This window comes from Schistocerca cancellata, chromosome 1 (assembly GCF_023864275.1).
Source record: "Schistocerca cancellata isolate TAMUIC-IGC-003103 chromosome 1, iqSchCanc2.1, whole genome shotgun sequence".
NCBI classification, from domain to species: Eukaryota; Metazoa; Arthropoda; class Insecta; order Orthoptera; family Acrididae; genus Schistocerca; species Schistocerca cancellata.
Genome location: NC_064626.1, coordinates 612,668,176 through 612,693,502, shown reverse-complemented (window position 1 = coordinate 612,693,502; position 25,327 = coordinate 612,668,176). Strand labels below are relative to the sequence as shown.

The window sequence follows — 25,327 nt, the reverse complement described above, 5'->3', positions numbered from 1 at the left end:
TCTTCCGGGTTTTCCAGGGTTTCCCTGTGAAGGCCAGTTCCCAAATGGGTAGACTTTTTTCGTAATTACACCAATCTACATCTTCCCTGGTTATGTACCGGGATGCGGGTATACCCCGGTACATGTAAAAGCTACAGCTTAGGTATTCTCGTAACTTACTGTCTTAACATGATACCCATACTCTCTATAGTAAAATTCTATTAATTCAATATATTCCTCTTTTGAATAAACAACCCAACACATTTTTCCTGTTAGCTCGCAAAGTGCATTATCATTAACTTTGCTCGCTGCGAGGGGCAATTGTAATATCTCTTTATGTTCGATGAATTATTCTGATACAATTCTACCCTTGAATGACGTTTACTAATTTTCTATCTTCATACTCGCAGAATCCATGCGAAAAGTAGTTCATACAATAGCTATGCCATGAGCGCATAAGTATTCTTTGTAGTACTCTCTCTGGTGGTTGTTTTTTTTTAAAAAAAAGAAATAAAGAAAGAAAGAAAGAAAGAAGAAGAAGAAGAAGAAGAAGCAAGCTTCCGAGATTGTCTTCGTGCCGATTAGCCTGAGCTTGGTTTGGAAGAACTGTAATCTGATTATTGAGATTTATAACAGAAGATAACTGATACGAACTGTACGATTAAAAAGGAAATATATATATAGATTGCTCCTTCATACAAAGGTGTGTATTTGACAACTAAGAGTTAATGATATTTATCGATATATTGCATAGTTGTTAATCAGAAGGGACTTCCGAAAGACTGGATACGAACCTGCATTTAATAATCCAAGAGCTCCATTACTTCTTCGGAAGGTTAAACTTCATCAAAGCCAAATATCCGCTTGATCTGAGGTTTCCCGACTGATTATACAACGCTCCCAAAATTACTAGGTATTTTATTTGCACAGATTAGCAGACTGCCGCAAAGCACAAGCCTGCAGAGAAGAAGAATCATCGCCTGATTTCATTCTAACAAGTAAAATTTCAGAATCATTTTGAGTGACTGAGCTATGACTGTGTTTCCTATCATGAATGATTGAATGCTCGAACAAATTGAGAGCTAAAGAATTACGTAGATAGGAGGAAAAATTACAAATTGATACAGTACATGCTTGCCATAAATGTATTTATTGAGAACAAATGAGTAAAATAAACGAATACTTGAGAAAATAACTTCTGATTGCAATATCTGGTGATCTCAGTAAATAGTGCTTGCACAGAAGCTCCACTCAAATACTGTCCTGGAGGGTCTACACTCCTCAGTGACAAATGTGTTGACCAATACATGATCATGGGAAAACAATGGTTGCATGTTCGGAATGAAGTGAACTTTGTTTGCAATTGCAGGTCACCATGCACTTCACAGACACAATGAAATGAAAGTGAAAATGAATGGAGAGCACCAAACAAACTTCCATACACATTAGTGTAGAGCTTGTAGTAAGCTTGTCTCACGTGGTCCATGACTCGCAGAAATGGAACGCAGAAAATGCTTCTGCACTATATGATGGCTCAGCTTGCACTGTTATTGCTTTTTGCTAACCTGCACCTGTGTGCACCACATATGCTGCCAGAATTTTGCCTATCGGTAAGTGTGCGCTGGAGGATACTTGACGTAGCTAACTCGTGCAGGCCGTGAGCAGCTACAGTCCATTTATGCATTTTTGGTTCATGGCTGCCACACAGATCCCACTTAGAACATGGAGCTCAGGAGCTGCGAGAAAGCTTAGGCTTATGTGGCAGATATTTGGATTTTGGGTGCTTCATAATAACATCAGCACGAGTGCTATGGCAGCAGCCAGGTGAGCGGTAATTGGGCAGTGGCATATCATGTCAGCTTGTGGGTCTGGTAAAGCACACAGAGGACATTTCTTTTGTGTAGTTGGCCACTGACACTACCCAACACTGCTCAGAGTTCACGGAGACATATGGTCAACGGAGCAGGTGTGTAACTCGCTCCAGACGTGACGTAACAGCACAGAAGAGGCACGGAGACGACATGAAGTGTCTATATTCATGCAAGTACAGTGTCGTGGTAACCTGAAGACAGATCCCGAAACTGCAACGGACAAGTGTGGTGGCACATAGGACAATGTCCGTAGTGACTGGAAAGAGCATGGAAAACCAGTATGGCAGTTAATCTGGCCTCTCAAAGTCCAACACAGTGGAGTCGTTGGGACAGAAGTCCAGGAGCTGCGACGTTTACATGGGAGGTGGTATCCATCGTTTGACTGGAAGAGATGACAGGTGGGTGACGCATTGTTATGACATGGCAAGGGCATTTGAAATGGACGTAATAACTTGCACGTGTGACATAGTGGGGTAGGCGCAGAAACCTGTGGTGGGCACAGCCTGGGTGGCTGTGAATGCTGGCTGGGCAAGAATGGGAGGGGCTGAGGCACATGTGGTGGTGTGATGATAGCTGATGGAACGCATGTATCACTGGTGGCCATGGTAGTGGTCTCTGTCTCATTGGGGGTGGGAGAAGAGTCATTCGTTGAAACGTCTTCCAGTTGATCAACGAAATTATTGGTGGCACAAGTGGTAAAGATTTAAGCTGGCTGGAATTGATCGACCGACACCTTGTTCAGCTTCATGTTGCACTCAATGTTGCGTGTTCTCTCAGCGTGAGTGATGATAAAATTCATATGACTTTGAATAGATTGGGTTTTCGTCAAATGCCAAAGGGTTTTCTGAATAGCTTCAGGTGCCCCATGTATCTGCATGAAAGCCTTTGCGCAGTCAGTTTTGCTAAATATAACTGAATCCATCAAGGCGTGGCTAAAATCCTGCAGCTCCTGTACTTTGATATCAGCCTGGGACTATTCATACATTTAAGGCACGTCAGTCTTCACATCGTTGCCACAAATTGTCTTTCTTGGGGACTAAGTGCAAGGCAGAGGACTATGGACTGTTCGATGGACCAAGGGCTGTTTGATGGTTGAACAATACCTTGTTGCAGAATGGCCTCAAACTTAGGCTTTGCTACAGAGAGTCACTCAGGCGCGTGGTGACATGGACGGCACTAGCTAGGAGGACTGGGCGTAGTCACAGTGTAGTGGACAAACAAATGTTTGATGTCCCTCAGTGCACCAGGTGGGTGAATGCGCTCTAGAAATTGATCCAGTATGTCAGTGTATAGATCCAGCATGCTTCGCTGATTTACCACTGAAGAAAGCAGCTGGCTGTTGCTGTCCCACATTTTCAAATTCATTATTGAATTAATCAGCTGGTCATTGGCAATATTGGTTAGCAGTTTGTAGTGGCCAAAGAAACCCACACTCAAGATTGGCTCGTTGACTTCAGAAACAGTGAATGTCCATGCAAATGTGCTGTGCAGTCCAATGTCCAAATTTTGGGGATGTGTGCCATACATTTTTCTAATTGAATTATTTGCCTCTTTAAGAGACATCACCTTAGCCTTCCGGAGGTCTCTTAGCATACATCAGGAGAAAATAGAGTGGAACTTGTACTGGCACGATACTTCACACTGCCAGCCCGTTCCATTACGAAAAGATGCTTGCATATTGTGACGCTGCAGGCAGGTGCCAGCTGGCTTTTGTGTGTTAGCTGGGAGGCAGACACTTCGTCATTTCATTGCTGAAACAGGCACGATACTAGCTGCTCTGATTTTGGCAGGGTACTGCATTAACGGCTGGTGTTGCATTCCAATTGCATGAGTGGGCTCGCTGGCGGCTTGATCGGCTGCCACTATAGTGCCTGCTGCCCTCTGTCTGAGAGTGCATCAAATGGTCAACCTATGAGCTGAGTGCTGCCACCTGTGCAGCCAAGCTGTGAACTATGTGGTGCAGGTCGTCACCCAGGCCGGCAGGTGCGGTAGGCATGTGTCGCCCTATAGCAGAAATTGCCAGTCCTGGGATTTTGTAGGCTGCCATGAGAGCAGTACTGGGCACCACTGCCAGTGTATCATGCAGCCAATTAGCCAAGTCTGCAACAGCCTCCAGCTGCATTTCTGACTGCTTGCAATTCTGCAGCAAGGCTGCAAACCCAGACAGCGCACAATAGTGAATCTGGAACCAAATCTCACTGCATGAGGCTCTGCAGATGGCTACAGCCTCACACAGTAAATTCATGAAATTCTTACAGATATCTGGCTGGAGGAAAATATCCCTAAAGAACAGCTAAAAAGGGGAAAAAAACTAAAGGCACGTGTTGAGTAGCAAGTAACTCACAAAAGTAATTTCTGCAAACATTTGCTGACTTGTTTACATTAGAACAAAAAATTCTGCAAGTGCCTTGGGCAAGATAATTTCAGCATTTTGCTTCAAGTACTAGGAGAAGTGCTTCCACTAGAGATGATTTATGAGTTGAGCAAATGGATGTTACAGTGTCATGCTATGAACCGATGCAACCACCATTACTGCTGCTTTATTATTACTATTATTGAAGAAAAATCATGACAAAAATCAATAATTAAGAGAAACAGAAACGTTTGAGTAAAGAAATTGATACATAGGTGTACATGTTTATCAAAAAAATACTATTGAATGAATTAAAAACAAAGGACTTCATTCAAATTAAAAACTTTACAAGAATGTCACGTGCAATTTTTCTCTGACTTTTGTGAACAGTATTTATTACTTTTATCTCAAATGTAACACATTCAAAAACAGGGAAACAAAAATGCTGCAAGCTAGATCCTGAGAGACCATCTTTTAATTACTCTTCAATTACTGAAAACATTATTTATTTTACATGTAAAGTCAGCTAAAATTTAAAGGCTACTCTATACTGTCATTATACTTTCCTTTCTGATGAAACAAAGTAATCAGTTAATTTTTTCACACTTTCGTAGCTGACAATGGCCAAGTATATATGTTTATGGATTCTCAAAGTGCATCTGTTTCGGTTCATCTGCCTTTGTGCCATTCTCCTTTTCAACACTGATATTGTCATACTGGTAATGAACACATGGAACTTCTGCAAGTTGAAGAAAAACCTCCAGCTACTGGCAAGTTTGGCAAGTACTTGCAACAAGATGCAAGAAACTGTTTCCACTAACTTGCAGAAACTATTTCTGCTGCAGATGGAACTTATGGAAGTCGACTTGCTGAGAGTGTTTTCACTTCAAATAACTTGCCGAGGTAGCTTCTAAAACTGAGTAGTGAAAGTTTACTTGCTAGCGGACACGTGCCTTAATACAAATAATTAGAGAGGGGTTTCATTGTTGCCTGGCACTTACAATATTCTTTAAAAAAAAAATCATACTTAAAAGCCTTTAAACACAAATGCACCATTTAAATGGCACGTATCTAGCAGGTTTTAGGAAAGGAGGATCCTGTGGGGAACAAATTCTTCATTTCAAGATGGTCTTACAAATCTGCAAGGACAGACGAATGAAAGGTGATCACCTCTTTAGACTTCAAAAAAAAGGATACAATTCAATACATAGATGTACACTGTTTAATGGATAGAAAGACAAGATCATTCATGACACAAACATTAACTGATACCAGCTCAAAAGTTAAATTCCAAGGTGAAACATCTGGAACTTTTGATACAAAAATGGGGTTCCAACAGGGAGGTGGACTGTCCCCCTTTACTGTTCTATCTTTTACAAGAAAAAGTAATTAGGATGTGGGAAGGTGAAGTAAGAGGAATTACCATTGGCAAACTAAAATTCATTTATGATATTTAGCTCATGCAGACGACCCTACAATCGTTTCAAATAATGGAGATAACGCAATTCATTCCCTGCAAATACCAGGAAATAGCAGTAAAAGTGGACTAAAAATTTCTTATGAAAAAGCACAACACATGGAAGGTTCTCCCCGATGGACAACCCAGGTGTACACAGTTTGACGAAACATCTCAAATATCTAAATTTAAATACCTGGCAGAAATCATCCAATTACCTTGATTAAATTATGAAGCAAACAAAGATTCATTAAATTACCAAAAGCTTTTGGAATTACCTGGAATAGGTACAATAAAAAAATCAATATTTCCTGATGCAAAATTAAGGCATTACACCACAGTAGCCACACGTGAAGTGTTATATATATCTGAGACTATAATCTTTGGAGGTAGATCACTAACTCAAGACATTGAAGAAGAAGAAGAAGAAGAAGAAGAAGAAGAAGAAGAAGAAGAAGAAAGGAAAATACTAGAGAAAAATTTTGGCCCAGTTTCTATTGAGGGAATCTGGATGAGATGGGGGTCTAATGAGTTATATCAAAATTTGGAGAAAATCTGAGGCATGTCAAGGAAAAAAAGATTGACATGTTACAGCCACATTCTCTGAATGAATGATAACAGATGACAAAAAATATCCTTTCCTTGCCCTCTCAATGAAAGTTTAAAAAAAAACTGAATATTTGAAACTGAAAAAGATCTTTAGGAAATTACCATTACAAAAAAATCCACAGGACAGAGCTGCATTCAAAACTTCAGTTAACAATCATCAGTCTGAACCTAAACCAAATGCTACATCCAAGAGAACATGGACAGCTGAATGTATGAAAAACCAGTGAGAAGATGAAGAGATTCTGGAAGAAGAAGAAAGCAAGCTCATCAGTGAAATAAGTTCACATGTGCTCCATAGCTGGATATAATGATGAAGGAAAAAAAAATTAAGCAGTGCACACCAGGAGAAAATTTCTCTGAAGCATAAATATTACATGATCCATATCTAATTGGCATTTGTGGCGACCTTGTGGTGTTGATGGGAGAAAATTGTGATTTAATATGTTTACAACCAGGTACAGACTCCTTGTTGCAAGTCTTTGTTGCAAATTCTTCGTGGCCCTGGTATGCAAAAGAACCATGTCCACATGCAGGTTTGATTGAAGGAAAGCAGAAAGTTGAAATCTGAGTCATATGCAGTGCTGCTGGAAAAATTTTGTGCAAACAAAGGATTGCTGCATCTCTTGGCGAAGCAGTTTTTCAAAATACATTTTACTTTTGGCACAAAAATTAAAATGCACAGTTTTTGGATTCACATGTTTTTTCACAACATAATTTTCTCAAATGATTGTAGAGTACCTATTTGGCAAAAATATTCAACTGTTTCGCATTTTATAGTCTCACATTGCAGCTTGAAGAGGAAGTGGTTACATTTTCATTATTGGTCGTATTTATTATGATATTTCAAAGTTGAATAACTCGCTGCTCACTCTTCAAAGAATTTTAAGTGAATTATGATAGCAAATTCTGATAGTTAATCTACAGGAAGCACAAACTGGCAATGTGACATTGTCGTTTTTTGAAATGTGTTCCTCAATCATCTGCAGAAGACATTCAAAAACTTCTGCCGTCATCTGCAAGGAATAAAATTTCTGAATCCCACTGCAACATCTTTGTTTAAGGAATCAAGAAGATCATGCCATCGTCTGTTTCCTTCAAACAAATAATATCTGAATATGTTACGGCATGTCCACACTGAGTGCACTGCACTGAACACATTCAGGCTGTTGTGGGTACATAAAACTAAGTAGAATGTACACCCTCAGTTGGACTGGAGCTGTGTCGCCCTGCACTGAGTTATGTTTTCAAGGATTCCTGGCATTCACCAATAGATGGCGATGGCGATCGTATCCACTGTTGCAATGAAGTCAACAAAACATTTATAAACTATATACACTAACTTCCCCATGACTGTTAAGGAAAACTTAATCAAAATTCCTAAGGTAGTTTCTCTATTAGAGCAAGCTCACAGTTAGAACTGTGGCAGATTACTCCTACTTATATATGTGTAGATGGAAGAAAAAATAATTTAGTAATTTCATAAAAAATGTTTTCTTACACCATCAGGCCACCTGAAGGTGCACTATTCTTTACTGCAGGTAAATTGAAAGTAACTATATTGATGTAATTTAATGCACTTGGTTATTAAAATTAATGAATAATAGCCAATACTTTCAGTTTGGAAAGAAGAATGAAGACAAGTTAATACACTTACTTCTAATAGTGTTTCTTCAGGAAGTTCTGGAGCTAGGAAAGTTATAGGCCCTTCAATTGCAGGTGCTGGAGAATTGTGGAAAAGCCTCTGAATTCCTCCAGCTTCTGTAAAAGGTGTCCACACCAAATAGATTTTGTCTTTTGTGCAATGAAAACAACATTTATGAAATAATTTGTTCACAGCAATCAAGATATTCAAATAAATAGGACAGTGATGACAGTGCATATTATTTACAATAGAATAACAATGCTTTTTGTGAATGTTATCATAAAGCTTCTGTACATTGTCACAAATATGTAATTTTTAATAACTTTAATTATGTCTTGACCACACTTTAATTTTTCATCAGCCTTACACATTTTTACTTTCCGTCATTTTCAAAGGCTACAAAAATACAACATAAAACTGGTATCAGAAGATATGAAAATATGATACATTTCACCACTGATAAAAGACAGTTACAACAACTAAAATGTGGCTTCCTAGCTTACCATTCCTACGTCAGTCATATAAAAACATTAAATACATTGTATCATGTCAACATTCTCGAGCAGGAGACAAGTGCAAACTGCTAACAAGTGAAAATTTTCGAAGCCATGTGGACTAAACCACTAGGCGGCGCTGGGTAGATGCTACAGCCTGCAATTTATTTCTGTTTACAGTCACAACTTTCATCTCTATAACATATAAAATGATTTCATCAGTCAATATGGGAATTACAATGTTTCACAAAACAATGTGTTACAGATTTTTTTTCTTAATCTAATATACTGGAAAACATGCTGATTGGCACTGGGGCCAACTGCCTGTTAACAAACAAATTTTTTGTTTTATATACAACTTACAGCACAAATTACTACCTAGAAGGTTGTAAGGGACTTGACAAAAAATTGGCACATTTAAGAAACTGTACATAGGATCTCCTGTGCTTGTATGACCACAGAACTGTTTTCTGTGAATAACAAACATTGTAGATCACCATGTTACAATTAACATAAGGGGGAAGAGGGGCACAATATTAACCTTCACATATTAAAAAATCCTGAACAACAAAAAATCCTGTACAGCTTAAATAAAATAATGTGAAATCCTTGTGAAGGAGCTATAGTGGCACTATTGTCAACAGTTATCACCTTGGGCCAAGCAGCGCGAGGCGCTGAGCAGCTGCTTGTGAATACTCTACTGGCATAATTCAGGAGTATACATAAGCCCTTCTATGGTTGCACAACCATAATACTGTTTTTCTGTGAAAAACAAGCATTGTAGAATGCCATGATGCAAATTAAAAAATGGGGGAAGGGGTACACAATATTAATCTTGGCATATTAATAATCCTGTAAAGCTATTTGTAAAACTGTGACTACAAAAGTTTATAAAAGAGACAACTTTAAGCGAAATAATGCAAATCCATTGTGAAACAGCTATAGTAGTGCTGTTGTCAACAGTTTTCAACTTGTGCCAAGCTGTGTGAAGCACTGAGCAGCCACTTATGAAAACTATCGGCCACGACAAATCCGCATGTATGACACTAAATATACAGTAAGAAATTAAACATTTACTCATATTGTGCACAAAACAAAGCACAGGAGGAAGCCACACAAAGGTGCATAATCTTGGGGGTAAAATACTAAATGGTACGCCATTTATCACAAAAAAGTTAGATGTCTGTACAGTATATTTATAAATAAGAAAAGCACTCGGCAGCCAAAAAGACAGCAAAAAGTAAGGATGACTATGGCATACAACAGAACATTCACTGAACGTATAGTAAACAGATTCAGGAAGTGTAATATCAGTTTAGGATTAAAAACTAACAGGGAACAAACTGTGACACTTGACTGAGGCCAGGCGTGATAAGTATGACGGCATGGAAGTTGAAAGGAGTCTGCTGAGGCACACCTGTATGTGGTACCCACATATGATAAACGATGTATGTCTCTGATAGGCTTTATAAAGCGATCGCTGACTGTGCACAATGGCAGAGCCAATGATATTGTTTGTGGTCTTACATTGTAGTGTTGGAGTAAGAGAGTGCTTGGCGCACAGTTGTAGAAAACTGTCGGTGAGCGAAAGACGATGGATTAGCAAGTTTTCGTGGTGTGCTCTGTGAAGCCACCAAGTGTTAGATTAATGTATGTATGTCAATATTGTTGAACATGGAAGCAGAAGTCTTCATGTAAGCAAGGTAAAGATGTTAAATAATTACCATTTTTGTTTTGCCAGCACGTTAGTATAGACCATTTGGCTGATAATTTGTAATTGCCGAGTAACCCCAGAAGGTACGTAAACTGATTTGATAATAAGATTAGTTAGATATTTCACTTTTGTAATGTTTCTAAGATTTGTTAACAGAGCTATATTAATTTGAAGATCTGTATTCATGCCCTTTTAGTGAGGTTAGATAACACTTGCTGTACCAATCTCATTGTTTGTGGATCAATTTGTAAATATGATGTATTTTTCTGACCAAATTCAATTGTCAAATGTTTTGAAAAGACAAAATTAACTTACAATATAGTTTTGCTAAAAACAAATCAGTGTTAGTAATTCACCACAATCAGTACTGCCTCCCTGTCCAGGTCATATGTTTTTCTAGGAAGTTGGATTTTTTTCAGATGTTTTCATTTATCAGCCAAAAGAATTTCATGTACATTTCAAAGTATTACAGCCAGCACTGCACACTGCTGAGCCTGTAGCTAGCATATTTATATTTTTTTCATGAGAGACCAGAATATATCGCGTACCACCGTTGCTGTTTTAGAGGTAAGATAGTTTAATTTCTTTTTTATGTGCACAGGGGCCAAAGTTATCAGTTTTGAACAGGGCCACAGGATTCAGTGCCTAAGGGCCTGAATGTATTCTGCAGTGGCTGTATTTCTTATTGGTATTGGGAGTTGGATTGCCAATCAGTTCGCGTTAAGTTTTGTTAACAATAACACAGAGTAAGCACACCACTTGCAGTTGCAACACTCTACAAGATAATTCAAGTTCAGCACCCATCCCACAGTTCAGACATTCATTCAAAAATTTATTTAAAGAAAGTTATTTGATATGTGCACAGGCAATCACTTAAGAATCTAAAAGAATACCATATTTCAAGAATGTTACAGAGTTTACAGGATTAAGTGTGGTCATTGCAATAAATTTTATAAAGGACAGACTGTCAGGTCCTTCAAAAAACGTTTTAGAGAGCATACATATGACAGCAACGAAGACTGTATAAAAATGAAACTTTTATGAAACAACCACTCGTTAAACAAAATCCAGACCAATCTTAAATACACCTCAGGATTTCACCAAGAACTGGTTTTTCAATCCATTTACGGAGCAACTATAGTTCTGCTGCCATCCCGGGACTTCAGTAGAGAGCGACTCACTACAGTTTGCCACTACACAGTATTCTACTCGTATTTGTGATAAATGGCGTACCATTCTGTATTTTACCATCAAGACTATGCACCTTTGTGTAGCTTCCTCCTGTGCTTTGTTTTGAACACAAGATGAGTAAAAGTATATAATTATTTACTGCATATTTAGTGTCATACATGCAGATTTGTCATGGCTGATAGAGTATTCACAATCGGTTGCTTAGCATTTCATGCTGCATGGCACAATTTGAAAACTGTTCACAACAGTGCTATTAGAGCCATTTCACAAGGCTTTTGCATAATTTTATTTAAGCTGTCATTTCATAAACATTTATGGTCACAGTGTTACAAACAGCTTTACAGGATTTTTTAATATGTTCAGATTAAAATTGTGTATCCCTTGACACCTCCCTTTCCTTTAATTGCAACATGGCGATCTGCAATGTTTGTTATTCACATAAAACAATTTCATGGTCATATCATCACAGAAGATCCTAAGTACGGTATCTTAAATGTGCCAACTTTAATCAGTTCCCTTACAACCCTCTAGTAATCTATATAATTTTAATTTTTATTAAATATTTATGAACTTCTACTGATGGTAGTAGTTCATGTGTTGTAAGTTGTGAATAAAAAGATTTGTTTGTTAACAGACAGTTGGCCACAGTGTCAATCAGCGTGTTCTTCCAGTGTATTAGATTAAAGAAAAAATCTGTAACATATTGTTCTGTAAAACATTGTAAACAATTCCCATACTGACTGATGAAATCATTTTATAAATGGTAATGATGAAAACTGTGATTGTAAACAGAAATAAATTGCAGGTTGTAGCACGTACCTGGTGACACCTAGCGGTTTAGTCCACTTAGCTTCCAAAATTTTCACTTTGTAGCAGTTTGCACTTGTCTCGTGCTCGAGAATGTTGACAGGATACAATGTATCCAATGTTTTTATATGACTGACATAGCACTGGTAAGCTAGGAAGCTATATTGTAGTCGTCATAATATGTCTTTTGCCAATGGTGAAAAGTATCATATTTTCATATCATCAGATATCAGTTTTGGGTTGTATTTTTGTAGCCCCTGAAAATGACAAAGTCAAAATGCATAAGGTTGATGAAAAATAAAAGTGTGGTCAAGTCATAAGTTATTAAAAGTGCATCCAGGTGGCCATGTCATCTCACAGCATTTTCACACAAACAGCAAATATGTAACTTGCACCTATTAAGAGACAAAATTTCATTTCTGAATGGTTGTGTTATAGTAAGACCACTATTCTTCTTTGGAAAAGATTGCAATTACCTTGACTGGAATAGTGGTGAGTAAAGTTGAGGACACTGGAATTTGTTGAAGGGAAAAATATGGATGGCATTGCTACACTAATGAGTGAAATAAACACAATCTAAAATTAAGTGACAGGAGAGAGTGTGGCAACTTCTGTTACATAATATGTCTTTTACTACCAAATCTTTGTGTGAACTACATGAAACTAACTATTTGCCTAAAGCATTCCAATTTCTAACCACCCAAGATTACAGGAGTATGTAGTAAAGATTGTCTATAACACTTAGTACCTTGGCAGTTGCTGCTTTCAACAGTTCAGCAGCAAAGCCACAGTTTAGTCAAGTTCAGTACCTACGAAAGCAATGCTCAAATATTACATGAGCTTTAACAGCATTTAGTTTTGTTTCAAAGATACTGAATATTAAAAGTGAATCCCTTTTATCTTTTTTTAATCTTTATCTGGTCATAACAACGTTCCCCTCATGAACAACTAATGAACACAACGGCTACTGCACTGGAGATACTACATTCCTGTGATGACAACAATAACTGCTGAAGAGTTGTGGGGAGTCAATACGGCAACAAAACAATAATAATATTGTTTATGTAAATTACAAAGATGGCAAATAAAGAGCTTCACTGTGGTGCTTACAGTGACACTTCCTTGTAGTACCCAAACTCCACAGACTCGCAGATGGTGATTTGTTCATTACCACTCATCATTCACAAGCTCTCAATTTAATGAGTTATTACTGTTGCTGCCACTATTTTTTCATAACTAGCACAATACTTCTGCTATTCCTCTACGTGGTTTCCTACCCCTTCTCTACAATCTTTCTCCTTCATATTTTTAAAGATCTATTGTCACCCCTATAGGCTTTACTTTATGAATTCTGTTATACTTTTATTTCATTCCAATGATTTTTATTTTGGTGCAGTGGTGCTGGCTTTTATCTCAGGATCTTTGGCTGGTGTTTGTTTAATGATTTTTCTGACATTTCAACAGCATGAGTGGCTGATGTTATCAAAAGTTCACTGTCTATTGCTTGTGGTAGACTGGGTGAATCTTGCCAATACCAGCCACTCATGGTGGTAAAACTTCATAAAAAATCATTGAACCGACATTTGCTGAAGATCCCAAGTTGAAAGGCAATAGGTAATACTTCAACAATGACCACAAAAGCCTCAATTTTTAGTTTTATTTTGTTTTCTGACTTTACCTCAAGCTCGTTAAATATTCTTTCAATTTTACTGTTTGACATTCTGAACATTCTCTTGAATTCACTGTCTATTTCCTTGTCAATCTTTCACACTATAACTCCCTAGGCTTTAAGTTACACATGACTTCCCCATCTAGCTAACAGCAAATATTTAACAGCCTTCCCTCTCTTCTGATAAAGAAGACTCTGAATCTTGAAGCTTAGGAGCATGTCATTCTTTCAGTTGAACTGTGGAGCTGCAACTGGTAAGTAGACCTTTTAATCTATCTTTAATAATATGAAGAATATGAATTTCTTTCATCTCAGCAGTTCTTCACACTAACTATTCCTTTCTTCAATCCATTTTTCTACACCTTTCATTTTCTGAGCTGTTTATTTTCCACCGTCCGCCTCCCACTTCTATCACTTACAATGCACTTAGCTTTTCACTCTTACTAAGTTGTGCATGATGTTTTAGCAGTAATCTCTGTCGTGTGTATTACCCTGTCTTCACCTTTAAGCTCTCAGGTATTCAAATCACATCCAGTGCAGTCCCCAAAAATCAGACTTTCCTTCTCATCCCTGCTGGTTAAGTCTCCCATGACCTGGGGTTCTGGGTGACTTTTTTGATCTTATTACTAAGCTACGTTAAATAAAACTTCAAGATATTCAAATGTATTAACAGCCATCAACGTTTTTCTTAATCATGCTTTAGCCACATAGTTTTCATTTCAAAAATAGTGTACAGTCTCAGCCTCTGCAGTGTTGTGCGCTGACTGCTGTGCTGTTAATGCGCAGTACGAAAATGGCTGAGGCTGTTTTCTGTTCTGTAGTGAAACATGCGCGTGAAACATGGTTAGAAAGTGCCAAGAAATAAGCTGTTCTTAATGTTTTTCATAAATTTAAGGAGGTAATCGGCTTTGAAGTTCCCCAGCATTGTATGTAATGCAGTTGATAAACAAACTTTCATTGAACAAGTAGCGTAGACAGTAGCACAATGGAATGTAAAGCAAAGGCGTTAACAGCATTATTTTCTTCTTCTCATTCAATTTGAAATACCTACATCTCGAAATTATGAAACTCATAATCATTTTTTTATGAATAACAAACATCTCCTTGTTTCTAATTACATATTGGACGCGAAATTCCTTTTTCCATTTCAAATACAAACTCTTAATTATCGATGTTTTATGAAAGAGTGTTCATAAAAGTTGTTTAAATTAAGAAATCCTAACAATTTAATTTTTAAGGCAAAAATGAAAAACCAAATCCTCTTTATTTGGATTATGTTCATCGTTTTATACCACATAGGTAGATAAGTATCACAGAAACATGAAAAACAATCATTTTCACAGCATTGAGCACATTCATACAAATGCTGCCTTTTTACATTTGTTACTGTACCATTACAATATGAACCCAACAGAACTGATATTGAGCCACGGTGTGAGATTTGGCCCGAGAACTAACAAGACAGTGAAGCTGCCAGACATACTGGAACTAATGCACACACTTTTTCACAGATCACTGCCGAATGCTGGTGGGATATAGAACGGCTCGTCATAAAAGAAGAAGAAAAAATGCTGCCCCTGGTTGGCTTCGTGAATTCTGTTGTTGATAGGCTTGTTATCCATGTAGCGGGTGACACTTCCAGAATTGAAATGTATTTCTCGGATTCAAAGGAAAGAGCTAAGAGATTACAAGACGACTGACTAAGTAATACCTTCAGTGGCTTCAATATTTAACTATTGAATCCTTGAATACTCTCTTACGTTACACACAGCTTATGCAGAAAAATTACCCTGTGGTTGAGTCAGGAATTTTCATCAATCTTGTCTTTAGTTACAATAGTATGTTAGCTAAAAATGATAATGTGTTGTGGTTTTCACCTAGTCGTCTAAGGAGCATATTGTGGGAGATCTGCAGTGTATTATTTCATGCTGCTTAAAAATTAAATGACATTCGAAGCTGTATTGTTCCTTTGCTCGTCTCGTTTTACGTGTGAACTGAAGCTGGCCACGTCACTGCAGGCTAGCTGTATCAGCTGGCCGGCCAGTGCTAAGTTAAATGCGCCGGTAAAGCTGTTGTCCCATATTATCGCCAAGTCGATGTATGTGTAACGCACAGCACAAAACGTACCCTTATTATCGTACTTGACAGTACTCGCGACAGCTTGGCTGCGGTCCCACGTGAAACTGAAATCCAATGAGGTTCCAGAAAATGCGGAAGAATACATAGTGCAATGTTTACATCAGGTTTAGTCATACGATGAACGGATTATAGCATGCATTTAACATAAATATGCTCACTTTGCATTAAATGTATGCTTCACGATACCCCAAGCTATGAAATGTCAGCATTGACCACAGTAAGATCTCACTGTAAGTACTCTAATAATGAAAATGCTACAACCTGTCTGAAACAAAGATAAATAAAGTATTACCTGAAATTTCTGGCAATGTCATAGCCCTTGTACCAAATGGCATTATTGGTGAATGTCGGAGATTATTATTTTCTGTCAAACGAGTTGGAGAACCAAGTATAGGCGGTAAAACAGCTAGTGGACCGCTCAGAAGGGGTGAACTTGTTCCTGTGATTGAGAGAAAAACAAAACAGACATTAAACTTCGGAATGACGACAAGAACACCAGTTGCAACACAGCTCAACATGTTCACCAGTGAAGTAGAGGGCATCAAAAAGACATAACAAATGCAATGGAAATCATCAGTGACTTTTTTTTATGCACCCAGTGACATCTCAAATAATTCTGTTTGTATACAGTTACATAAACACTTATACTGTACTCCTTTGTATAATGACTGTCATGAGTTTTTGTTATGTGGAAAAATATTTATTATGACTGGATGGATGGTTTGAGAGTGGGTTACAAACAAAAACCTGTGAATACTCATCATCATGCAATAAAAAGAGCTATTTTGCAACTTTGTATGTTTGTCATACTCAAATAGTATCACAAGTAGCTGACCCTTCAACATCCCAGCGTGCTAGAAACCCATCACACAATTCAGTCATCACCTTATGATGTTATTGATCACCTCTTCTCATGCACATTTGACTATTACGCCTTGTCATCTTTCAATACCTTACTTTTTGATATGGAAAAGTATTTACTCACGTTGTATACAGCCTCATAAATGATTGAACAGTAATTTCCACTGGGAGAATATTAAACAATTTGAGCAACTGCAAAAGTTAAGTTCTTTGAATTATAAGCTCAGAACACAAGTCAGTATAAATCTGTCACTTTCGAATATGTGACCTAGATTACTTTACTCTGTGTTCTGACATTATTTAATTTTGCACAAATAAAGCAATAAACATATAACTGTTTTATTGAATTGTTAATGAAGATTTAACAGAGTATATTAACATAAAATCAATCAATTACCTGAACGCCTAAGTGGTGAACTAGTTGGAGTTAACTTTCCTCCAGAGACAGGAGACACTTGCCACGTTGTTACAGGTGGTGGTGTTTCACATGAACTGCCTGATGCTGAACGACGACGTTGACCCCCTCCACCAGGTGGTGTACCTATCATGAACTGCACCTGAACAACCACCATTGTCTTCAGTAGCTCTTACTATGACAACACAGAGAAGTAAATCTACAAAATTTAATGAAACTAACTTATAATCAATTACTTTCTTCCAAAAAGTAAGGTTTACAACAAACCTGAGACACAAGAAAAATACAGCCACAATTCTGATTCCGTAGTTAAGGTTAATACTGATATTGCATTGCTTCGAAAATGGTATCATGTATCTAAATGGGGATGGAAATCTAGACTGATGTACTAGCTTTCAAATGAATTCTTCTACAGAGCTCATAGAAAACACACACACAAAACTACTAAACATGACACATGACCTATTCTCACAGCTTCAGTTCTGCCAATACAGTTTCAGCCATGTTTTTGCATCTATCAATGATCCAGTGACACAAGCTGTATGGTGACTTCTTACCATTACTCCTTCCATTACTTATATTCCATTAACATACTTATACTGATGTATAGTAATTAATTCTTTTCCCTAGTCTGTTCATAGTGACTATGATTAAAACCAACTTCTAATCACAAAACATTTTTCCATTATATTTCTGTCACCACCTGCTCCAGGTCTGTTGGTGACTAAGTTGTTTTTTTTATCTTCCATCATCCCTTACAATAGTGTTTTTTTTTCATGAATGTTATACGAAAAAATCTACATGGAAGTCACTATGCAGAAGGGACCAGTAAGCCATCTGCTCAGCTCTGGAGCATTTTTCTTTACTGTTTTACTGAGAAAATATTGCTGCTTACTTAAAACCATGTTGGCTGATGCACGAACATACAAACCAAAACTGGCTACCGAAGCTTCAACATGAAAAACTAGCTCTCCACACTGCGTTCATCACCTGTTAGCACTGCAGTCATCATAAATTGGGAATCTAGTAAAGATTTTGGAAATCATTTTCAGAGATTGAGAGTTTCTACTAACAAAAACTGACCATTTGGTAACTTTAACTGCACCAAATGAAGTAATTTCTGTGCATGGTGCAGTCAAATAACTATCTTGCTCGTCAGTAACCACTTCTAAGAAACAGAAATTCACCAGCTTGAATTTAGGCAGTCTTTTTCTGAAGGTATTTGTCTGGAGTGTACCTCAGTATGGGAGTGAAATTTGGATGATAATCAGTATAGACAAGAAGAGAATAGAAGCTTTTTAATTGTGGTGTTACAGAAGAATGCTGAAGATTAGATGGGTAGATCGAATAACTAATTAAGAGGTACAGAATCTAATACTGGAGAATAGAAATGTATGGCACACTCTGACTAAAAGAAGAATCAGTTGACTAGGCATCAAGGAAATGTCAGTCTTGTTATGGACGTATGTAGAAGACGTGTGAGAAATGTAATGAGACTGACAACATTGTAAGCAATCTGAAAACGCTATGACTTTCCATTTGTGTAGGCCGGCGTGTTCATTCCTTCCAGATGCTCAGTCAAAGTTTCAGCACTGTAAATCCATCACATCATTTTTCAGAGCAAAATCAGTGAATGTGTGTTTTCACTGTGTGTGACAAAAATGGGACACCAGAATTTTGAGCAATATTATGCAATCAAGTTCTGTGTTAAACTTGGGGAATCCGTGACTGTGACCTTTGAAAAGTTGGAATGGGCCAATGGGAAACATTCCTTATCATGAGCACAAGTTTTTCATTGTCACAAATCATTTTTCGAAAGATGAAAACAAGTTGAAAATGAACCTCACTCAGGGAGATCTTCTGGTTAAAAAACAGGCCACTGGATGTGCATGTGCTCTTGTAAGATCATAACAATGTTTAACAATAAGTATGACAGGTGACTGTTCATCTTTTTCTCCATACATCAAATTTTGATCAAAGTTTTCCACATACGAAAGGTTTGTGCCAAAATGGTGCCGAAATACCTCACAATTAAGCAAAAGGATAATTGAAGAAATGTGCTGATCTCCTTGAGAGGATTGCCAATGACCACAAATGGTTTCAGCCATGTGATCACAGGTGATGAATCCTGACTTTTTCAGAATGAGCCCGTGGCAATGTGAGGAGTGGCACACTTGAGACATCTCCTCGGCCAAATAAATCTCAAATGAGCAAAACAACGCTGATTCACTTTTTTGGCTGTAGGGGTAACATGCCTACAGAATTTGTCCCTTCAGGACAAATTGTCAATGACCTTGAAAGCCTTGGGAAAAGGGTGTGTCAAGTGAGATCGAACACTGCAGACAAGTAGATGCTGCATCATGATAATGCCCCATGTCATATGACCACTTCCAACACAGAATTTTTGACCTCCAAAGGCACTCCTGTTGTTCCACAACCTCCCTATTCCCCTGATCTGAATCCTTGTGACTTTTTTCTTTACCCAGAATCGAAAAATATAATAAAAGGATGTCGTTTTGGGATTCTGGAGAACATTCAAAACAACACGACTGACATGTAAAGCCCTACTATTTGAAGCCTTGCAGCACTGCTACCAAGACTAAGAACAATGATCCCTTCAGTGTATAGCTGCCGAAGGGAAGTGCTTTGAAAGGTACAATGTCGTTGTTTGAAAAAAATAAAAACTTTAGCAGATAAAAAAAATCTGTGTATTGGACAATTCAACCAGCTGGCCAAATGCAGACCTGTAATGAGAATCCCCTCCAAGCTCCATCAGGTGCTGATAACACTGTCTCACATGAGTACATGGCATCTCCATGTCCTTCACAGTTGAGTGGAACATTTGACACCATCTACTCCCCTCATATACTCTACCAGGTCTTGTAGCAACATTAAACATGAACAATAATGATGTACTTTGGTGGTCATTCTAGCAGTCAAGGAGAATCGCAGCTGTAATCATTTACACACCCCTGATGGTGTGTATGTGTAAGAAGTTAACTGATATGTCACCTTGACCTCTGAGTGCTTCACTTTTTTTGTCAGGCAGTGTATCTTGCAATTATTATGCAGAGATGAGGCTTGCACAGGATAGACTAACATGAGTGGTGGTGGGGGTGGGGGGGGGGGGGGGGGGTGCACAAAATGAGTCTAAACTGAAAATCACATCACATCATAAAGCACACACTGAGATGGAAGGTAGAAACGAACAAGAAAATATTTTCCAGCTCTATAAACTACAAATACTTGAAGGATCTGTTTTAAGCTCTATTACTTATGACTTATAAAAACAATCACACAATGACTAACAATGACAGCTGTTGCTGCAAAGGAGAAAGGGATCTTCTGATATGTTACGGGAAGTACTTAACCCTGTAACTGCTCTGGACATGTTAATGTGCGCACCTTTGTACCTGTCCCTGTGTGCTCTGTACATGTTTACGCACACCACCAGTCCTTCTACCTGGTACTCTGAAAGTGTCTACGCGTAGACACGTTCAGAGTACCAGGTAGAAGGACTAGTGGCACGCGTAAACGCATTCAGAGCACACAGGGACATGTACATAGGCACGCGTGTTAACACGTCCAGAGCAGTTAAAGGGTTAATAGTCATTCTGTATTGAGAATGTACATGGATCATGAACAAATAGAGTTGTGTAACTGGTGCAGTCCTCAAAATGCTTTGGAGGAGGACTTCATAAGAAGTACTTCTTTTTGTGGACTTTTTATTCATTCGATTTGACTGTACTGATCTATCAATATGTGTATGTATTGAAATATTACTTAACCTCATATCACATAAAAGAACCTGGCTAGTGGTGGTGGTTTGACAATTTGTCAAATTTTCTCTCTCTCTCTCTCTCTCTCTCTCTCTCTCTCTCTCTCTCTCTGTGTGTGTGTGTGTGTGTGTGTGTGTGTGTGTGAGAGAGAGAGAGAGAGAGAGAGAGAGAGAGAGAGAGTGAGAGTGAGAGTGAGTGCGGGGGGCGGGGGGGGGGGGGGGGATTTTCAGTACCATGAAGGTCGTAGAGAAAGAGTTCCTCCTTCCATAAGCTTGTCTCTGGAGTGGCAGGGGATTGAGGGGCACTTGTTCTGCTGCTTTGAAAATACACAAAACTACTTGGCTTTCTAATAATATGCAACAAAATATAAACAGTTGCAAAATGGTTGGTCGTTCACATCCTTGCTGTCATCCGGAATGTTTTAAATGGTTTTTCTTGCATGATTCAACTAATACTATTAATGAGCAACCCATCCTTGTTATGCACAGCATTCTTTATTGTTAGTGCTTTCTGGCACTTCTGAACAATAGGCAAAATTTGTACAGATATAGGAGCCAGTTCATGTGCATGCTAAATGTTATTTAATTCTTGTTTCTGTAAGTGCTTTCCCTTTCAACTGATGGGATCTTGTGTGGTGATCCATTTACAAACATTTCATTGCTACAAACTGCCACTTTCAAACATTGTGACACACACACACACACACACACACACACACACACACACACACACACGAAATAATATAGTGACATCAAAAACAAATGGCCCTGCCAACAACATGTCAAATACAACATGGAGTATAATTTTCATAGATTCACATTTTACCAAAATGAATTTGTTTTCACCAATACAATTGTATGACCCACATGATGTTTCACGCATTAGAAATCTGCCTCGTTCCCCACTTCAACCCACACTTTGTTAGTATGTTATGCACTAGTTAAAACTAAAAAGACCTTTCAGGTTGTGACATTCTGAAAGAACTTACAGAAGGTGGTGACAGTGAGCTAAGATCTGGTGGAGCTGTTCTCGAATAATCATTCCCTCTCTTCATGTTGATTGGTTGTGATCTAGGAACTGTACTCTGAAAAATAAATATAAATTTTTACAGGCTTTATTTGCATTGATATTTTCATATTCAACAGTTACACAGTAGTTCATTTAATAAATACAGCCAAATACTGAAAATTGTTGAGTTACTGTTACAGCTTTCAGTTCTCTCTCTCTCTCTCTCTCTCTCTCTCTCTCTCTCTCTCTCTCTCTCCCCCCCCCCCCCCCCTCTCTTATGGGTAAATTATATGTAATTTTTTTTCTCATTTTCTAGTACACAATAAAATAAAAACAGACAAACCTATCAGCTGTAGGCAACTAAAAACAATACTTTCTGTCTATTGTTTCTGTCTTCTATATTTTTCTGTTCTAAATTGTATTTCTTATTTTTGAATTGGATTTTCTCAATTTACTTTATTCATTGACATCTACAAAACCACATACCTTACTTGGTGACTGCAATCCATCATTTGTTTGTAACTGCTGATAAGCATCCCTTTGTGTTGGTACAGGGATGGGGTCTGATATTGGCAGGAAACTTGGCCTCGGTGGACTAGCTATTGCCATGCATGGTCGAATACCTTTCACCCTATAGAAAAATTATTATGAATTTAAACATCTGTGTAAATTCAAAGCATGTAAGACCAATAAAAGGAAATGTCTGCTATGAACTTACTGTCTTTCAATGTTGCTATCACTTGACTGATCAGAAGGAATATTTGATGGAACCAAGACAAAGTCATCTGTTTCTTCTGGACTTGAACTACTGCCTTGGCCTCTACAAGACACTGGTGATCCTATGCAGTTAAAAAGTAAATCAGATGCCCATCAGACCAGTCTAAGGATTACATGTTTATCGGAGGACACAAATAGATAGTAATGGGAACAACCAAATGAAAACAATTGATCCTGTCAGTTGTTGGAAAACAATCTACACATTCGATTGTAGTTTTACATATTGGTTAAATTATTCATTCATTTTTTTTTTGAGTGGAATCAATCTGTGGGAGCAACCAAATGAAAAAAAAGAACATCAATTCAGCATAGTGACTGAATTACTCATTCTTTAAATAAAAGGAGTCTACAGTTTTTCTGTCAGTTGAATCATGTACTCAAACGTTCAACTGAAACCACTTCTAAGTGTTTTAGTTGACTGAGCTATCCACTCTTCTGAATGAAACAAGTCTTTTCATAATTTGAAACTAGTTAATATATTGTTGTGGATTAAGTTATTTCAGATGTAATTAACACATGTGCCTAACTAATTAAGCTAATGTTGAGCACGACAATTCCCTTACAGGTACATGAACAAGAAAGGAACATCGCCAACTTTTAATGATTGCTGCATTCCGTTTAGCTGAAAAGGTGTGATGATGTCCATTAATTAAAAATCATATGAATCTAGCACCTAAAAAAAAAAAAATCTTATTCTGCCATTCACGTGTGTGGTAGGTAACTATATTGTGTAGGAAAGTATGTTACAAGCTACACACACATAAGTAATATGCATGCACACAAGTCTGTTTACATTTTACAGCTTTTGAAAAGCAGCAAATAGTATTTCACAGGCATGAAGTAGTGCTATGCACATTCACACACTGGTACTTCAATTTCACAGTTAACCATTTTCTCTTACCATTATTGTTAAAGGAGTCTGGAATCACACCTTTGCACATTGAGTTCTGAGCAGAAACATTAGACCGTTTTGAAATTTCAGCATTATTAATATTGTTGACTGTACTTTGTTATTGTCTGCCATCACTGTTGTTATGATCCTGATGTTTGCTTTTTATTGAGGGTCAATTAGCAGCTTTTAGTTCTGAAAAGGGTGGATTGCCACCCTCTGTAAAGATGACAGGTTGAGTTGCAGACAGGCACAAAGAAAAGACTGCTAAACATTAAAAGTAACACTATCTCCAGCTGCTAGCCAGAATGCAACTGTCATGCTGAACGAATGCAGCAATCCAGAGTGGGGTGGGGATGGGGGAGGAAGAGGGATAGGGTGGGGGGGAGGGGGAGGAAGGTAGAGCACTATATGGCGAAATGTGCAGGCATTAGATGGCAGCAGGGCGCGCGCGCGTGTGCGTGTGTGTGTGTGTGTGTGTGTGTGTGTGTGTGTGTGTGTGTGTGTGTGTATGCGCGCGCGTGCGTGTTTTTCACTGAGAAAGGTTTTGGTTGAAAGCTCAGTGCATAACTATCTTTTCATTGTGGCTGTGCGTAACTCAGTGTGCCATCTATAGTGAGTAGCAATCTACCCTTTTTATAGTATAGTTGATATTCTAACCTGGAATTTTCATTGTTTGATTTAGCTTTCACTTCTGTTTTTCACCCATGTTTATGAACAGGCATGTACTTGATAGTGAACTTTGTGTCTGGATCAAAATTCCAAAAAGCTTAGTGGCATGGGAGTGAAAGAAACCACATGATTGGATAAATGCAATTAACAAGATAAAGTCATTGCAATACAGCGTATCTGGAAAGATGATTCATATTCTGAAATTAAATTAAAGAAATTCAAACAAAAATAATGAATGGTGACAAATATTTCTCAGAAGTGAAAAATTTACTTCCAACAAGTGAAAGTACACGCTTGAAAGCAAGTTGTTAAGTAAGCACACAATAAAAAAATGTATTTTACCTGCCTTATGTTCCTGTCACCTTGGCATTTACCAAAAGAGATTTATCAGTAATGGGCGCAAATAAGTGGCAACAGAAAGGACATAAATAAATGTAAATTAAAATTTAAACAATGGAAAGCCCAGGAAAGAATGTAACATTATTATGAAAAGGAAAGTTACTACTCACCATATAGTGGAGATGCTGAGTCACAGATAGGCACAACAAAAAGACTCTCACAAATAAAGCTCTCGGCCAGTAAGGCCTACATCAAAAATAGATGACAGACACAAAAACTCTCACGCAAATGCCACTCACACACACAACTGCAGTCTCAGGCAACTGTAACTACACTGCCATACGAACACCCAGCCTCTAGTAAGCATCCATGAACTACAGCAAAGGTACTGTGGTGTGGGAATCTCGTTAGGGATCTCCTGTTTGTAGATATGAAGAGCTTCTCTTCCATTTCCACTCACTATAACGCATACCATGTCGGTGAGCTAATCAAATCTATACTCTATGTTTCACTGAGTACCAACAGCAAGAAAATGTGAATTCAGGACTAATAAAATACAAAAACTGAAGATACAGTACTACAATAACACAGGCTGAATGACAGGACTTTTACAACCGCACAAAATAACCACTTCACTAGAGACTGCACAGCACGGCAACAAGT

General features: G+C 38.0%; 1 protein-coding gene across 1 annotated transcript in view; it reads right to left on the bottom strand.

Annotated features, from left to right (window-relative positions):
* The window catches only part of LOC126182811 (serine/threonine-protein kinase unc-51), a 186,347-nt gene that overhangs the window by 86,809 nt on the left and 74,211 nt on the right, over positions 1 to 25,327 (bottom strand). The window contains exons 12-17 of the mRNA XM_049924881.1: positions 22,706 to 22,826; positions 22,474 to 22,618; positions 21,968 to 22,063; positions 17,183 to 17,342; positions 16,217 to 16,363; positions 7,923 to 8,026 (exon numbers count right to left, since the gene is read on the bottom strand). Coding sequence (XP_049780838.1) covers positions 7,923 to 8,026; positions 16,217 to 16,363; positions 17,183 to 17,342; positions 21,968 to 22,063; positions 22,474 to 22,618; positions 22,706 to 22,826 — 773 coding nt within the window. The remainder of the gene's footprint in view (positions 1 to 7,922; positions 8,027 to 16,216; positions 16,364 to 17,182; positions 17,343 to 21,967; positions 22,064 to 22,473; positions 22,619 to 22,705; positions 22,827 to 25,327) is intronic.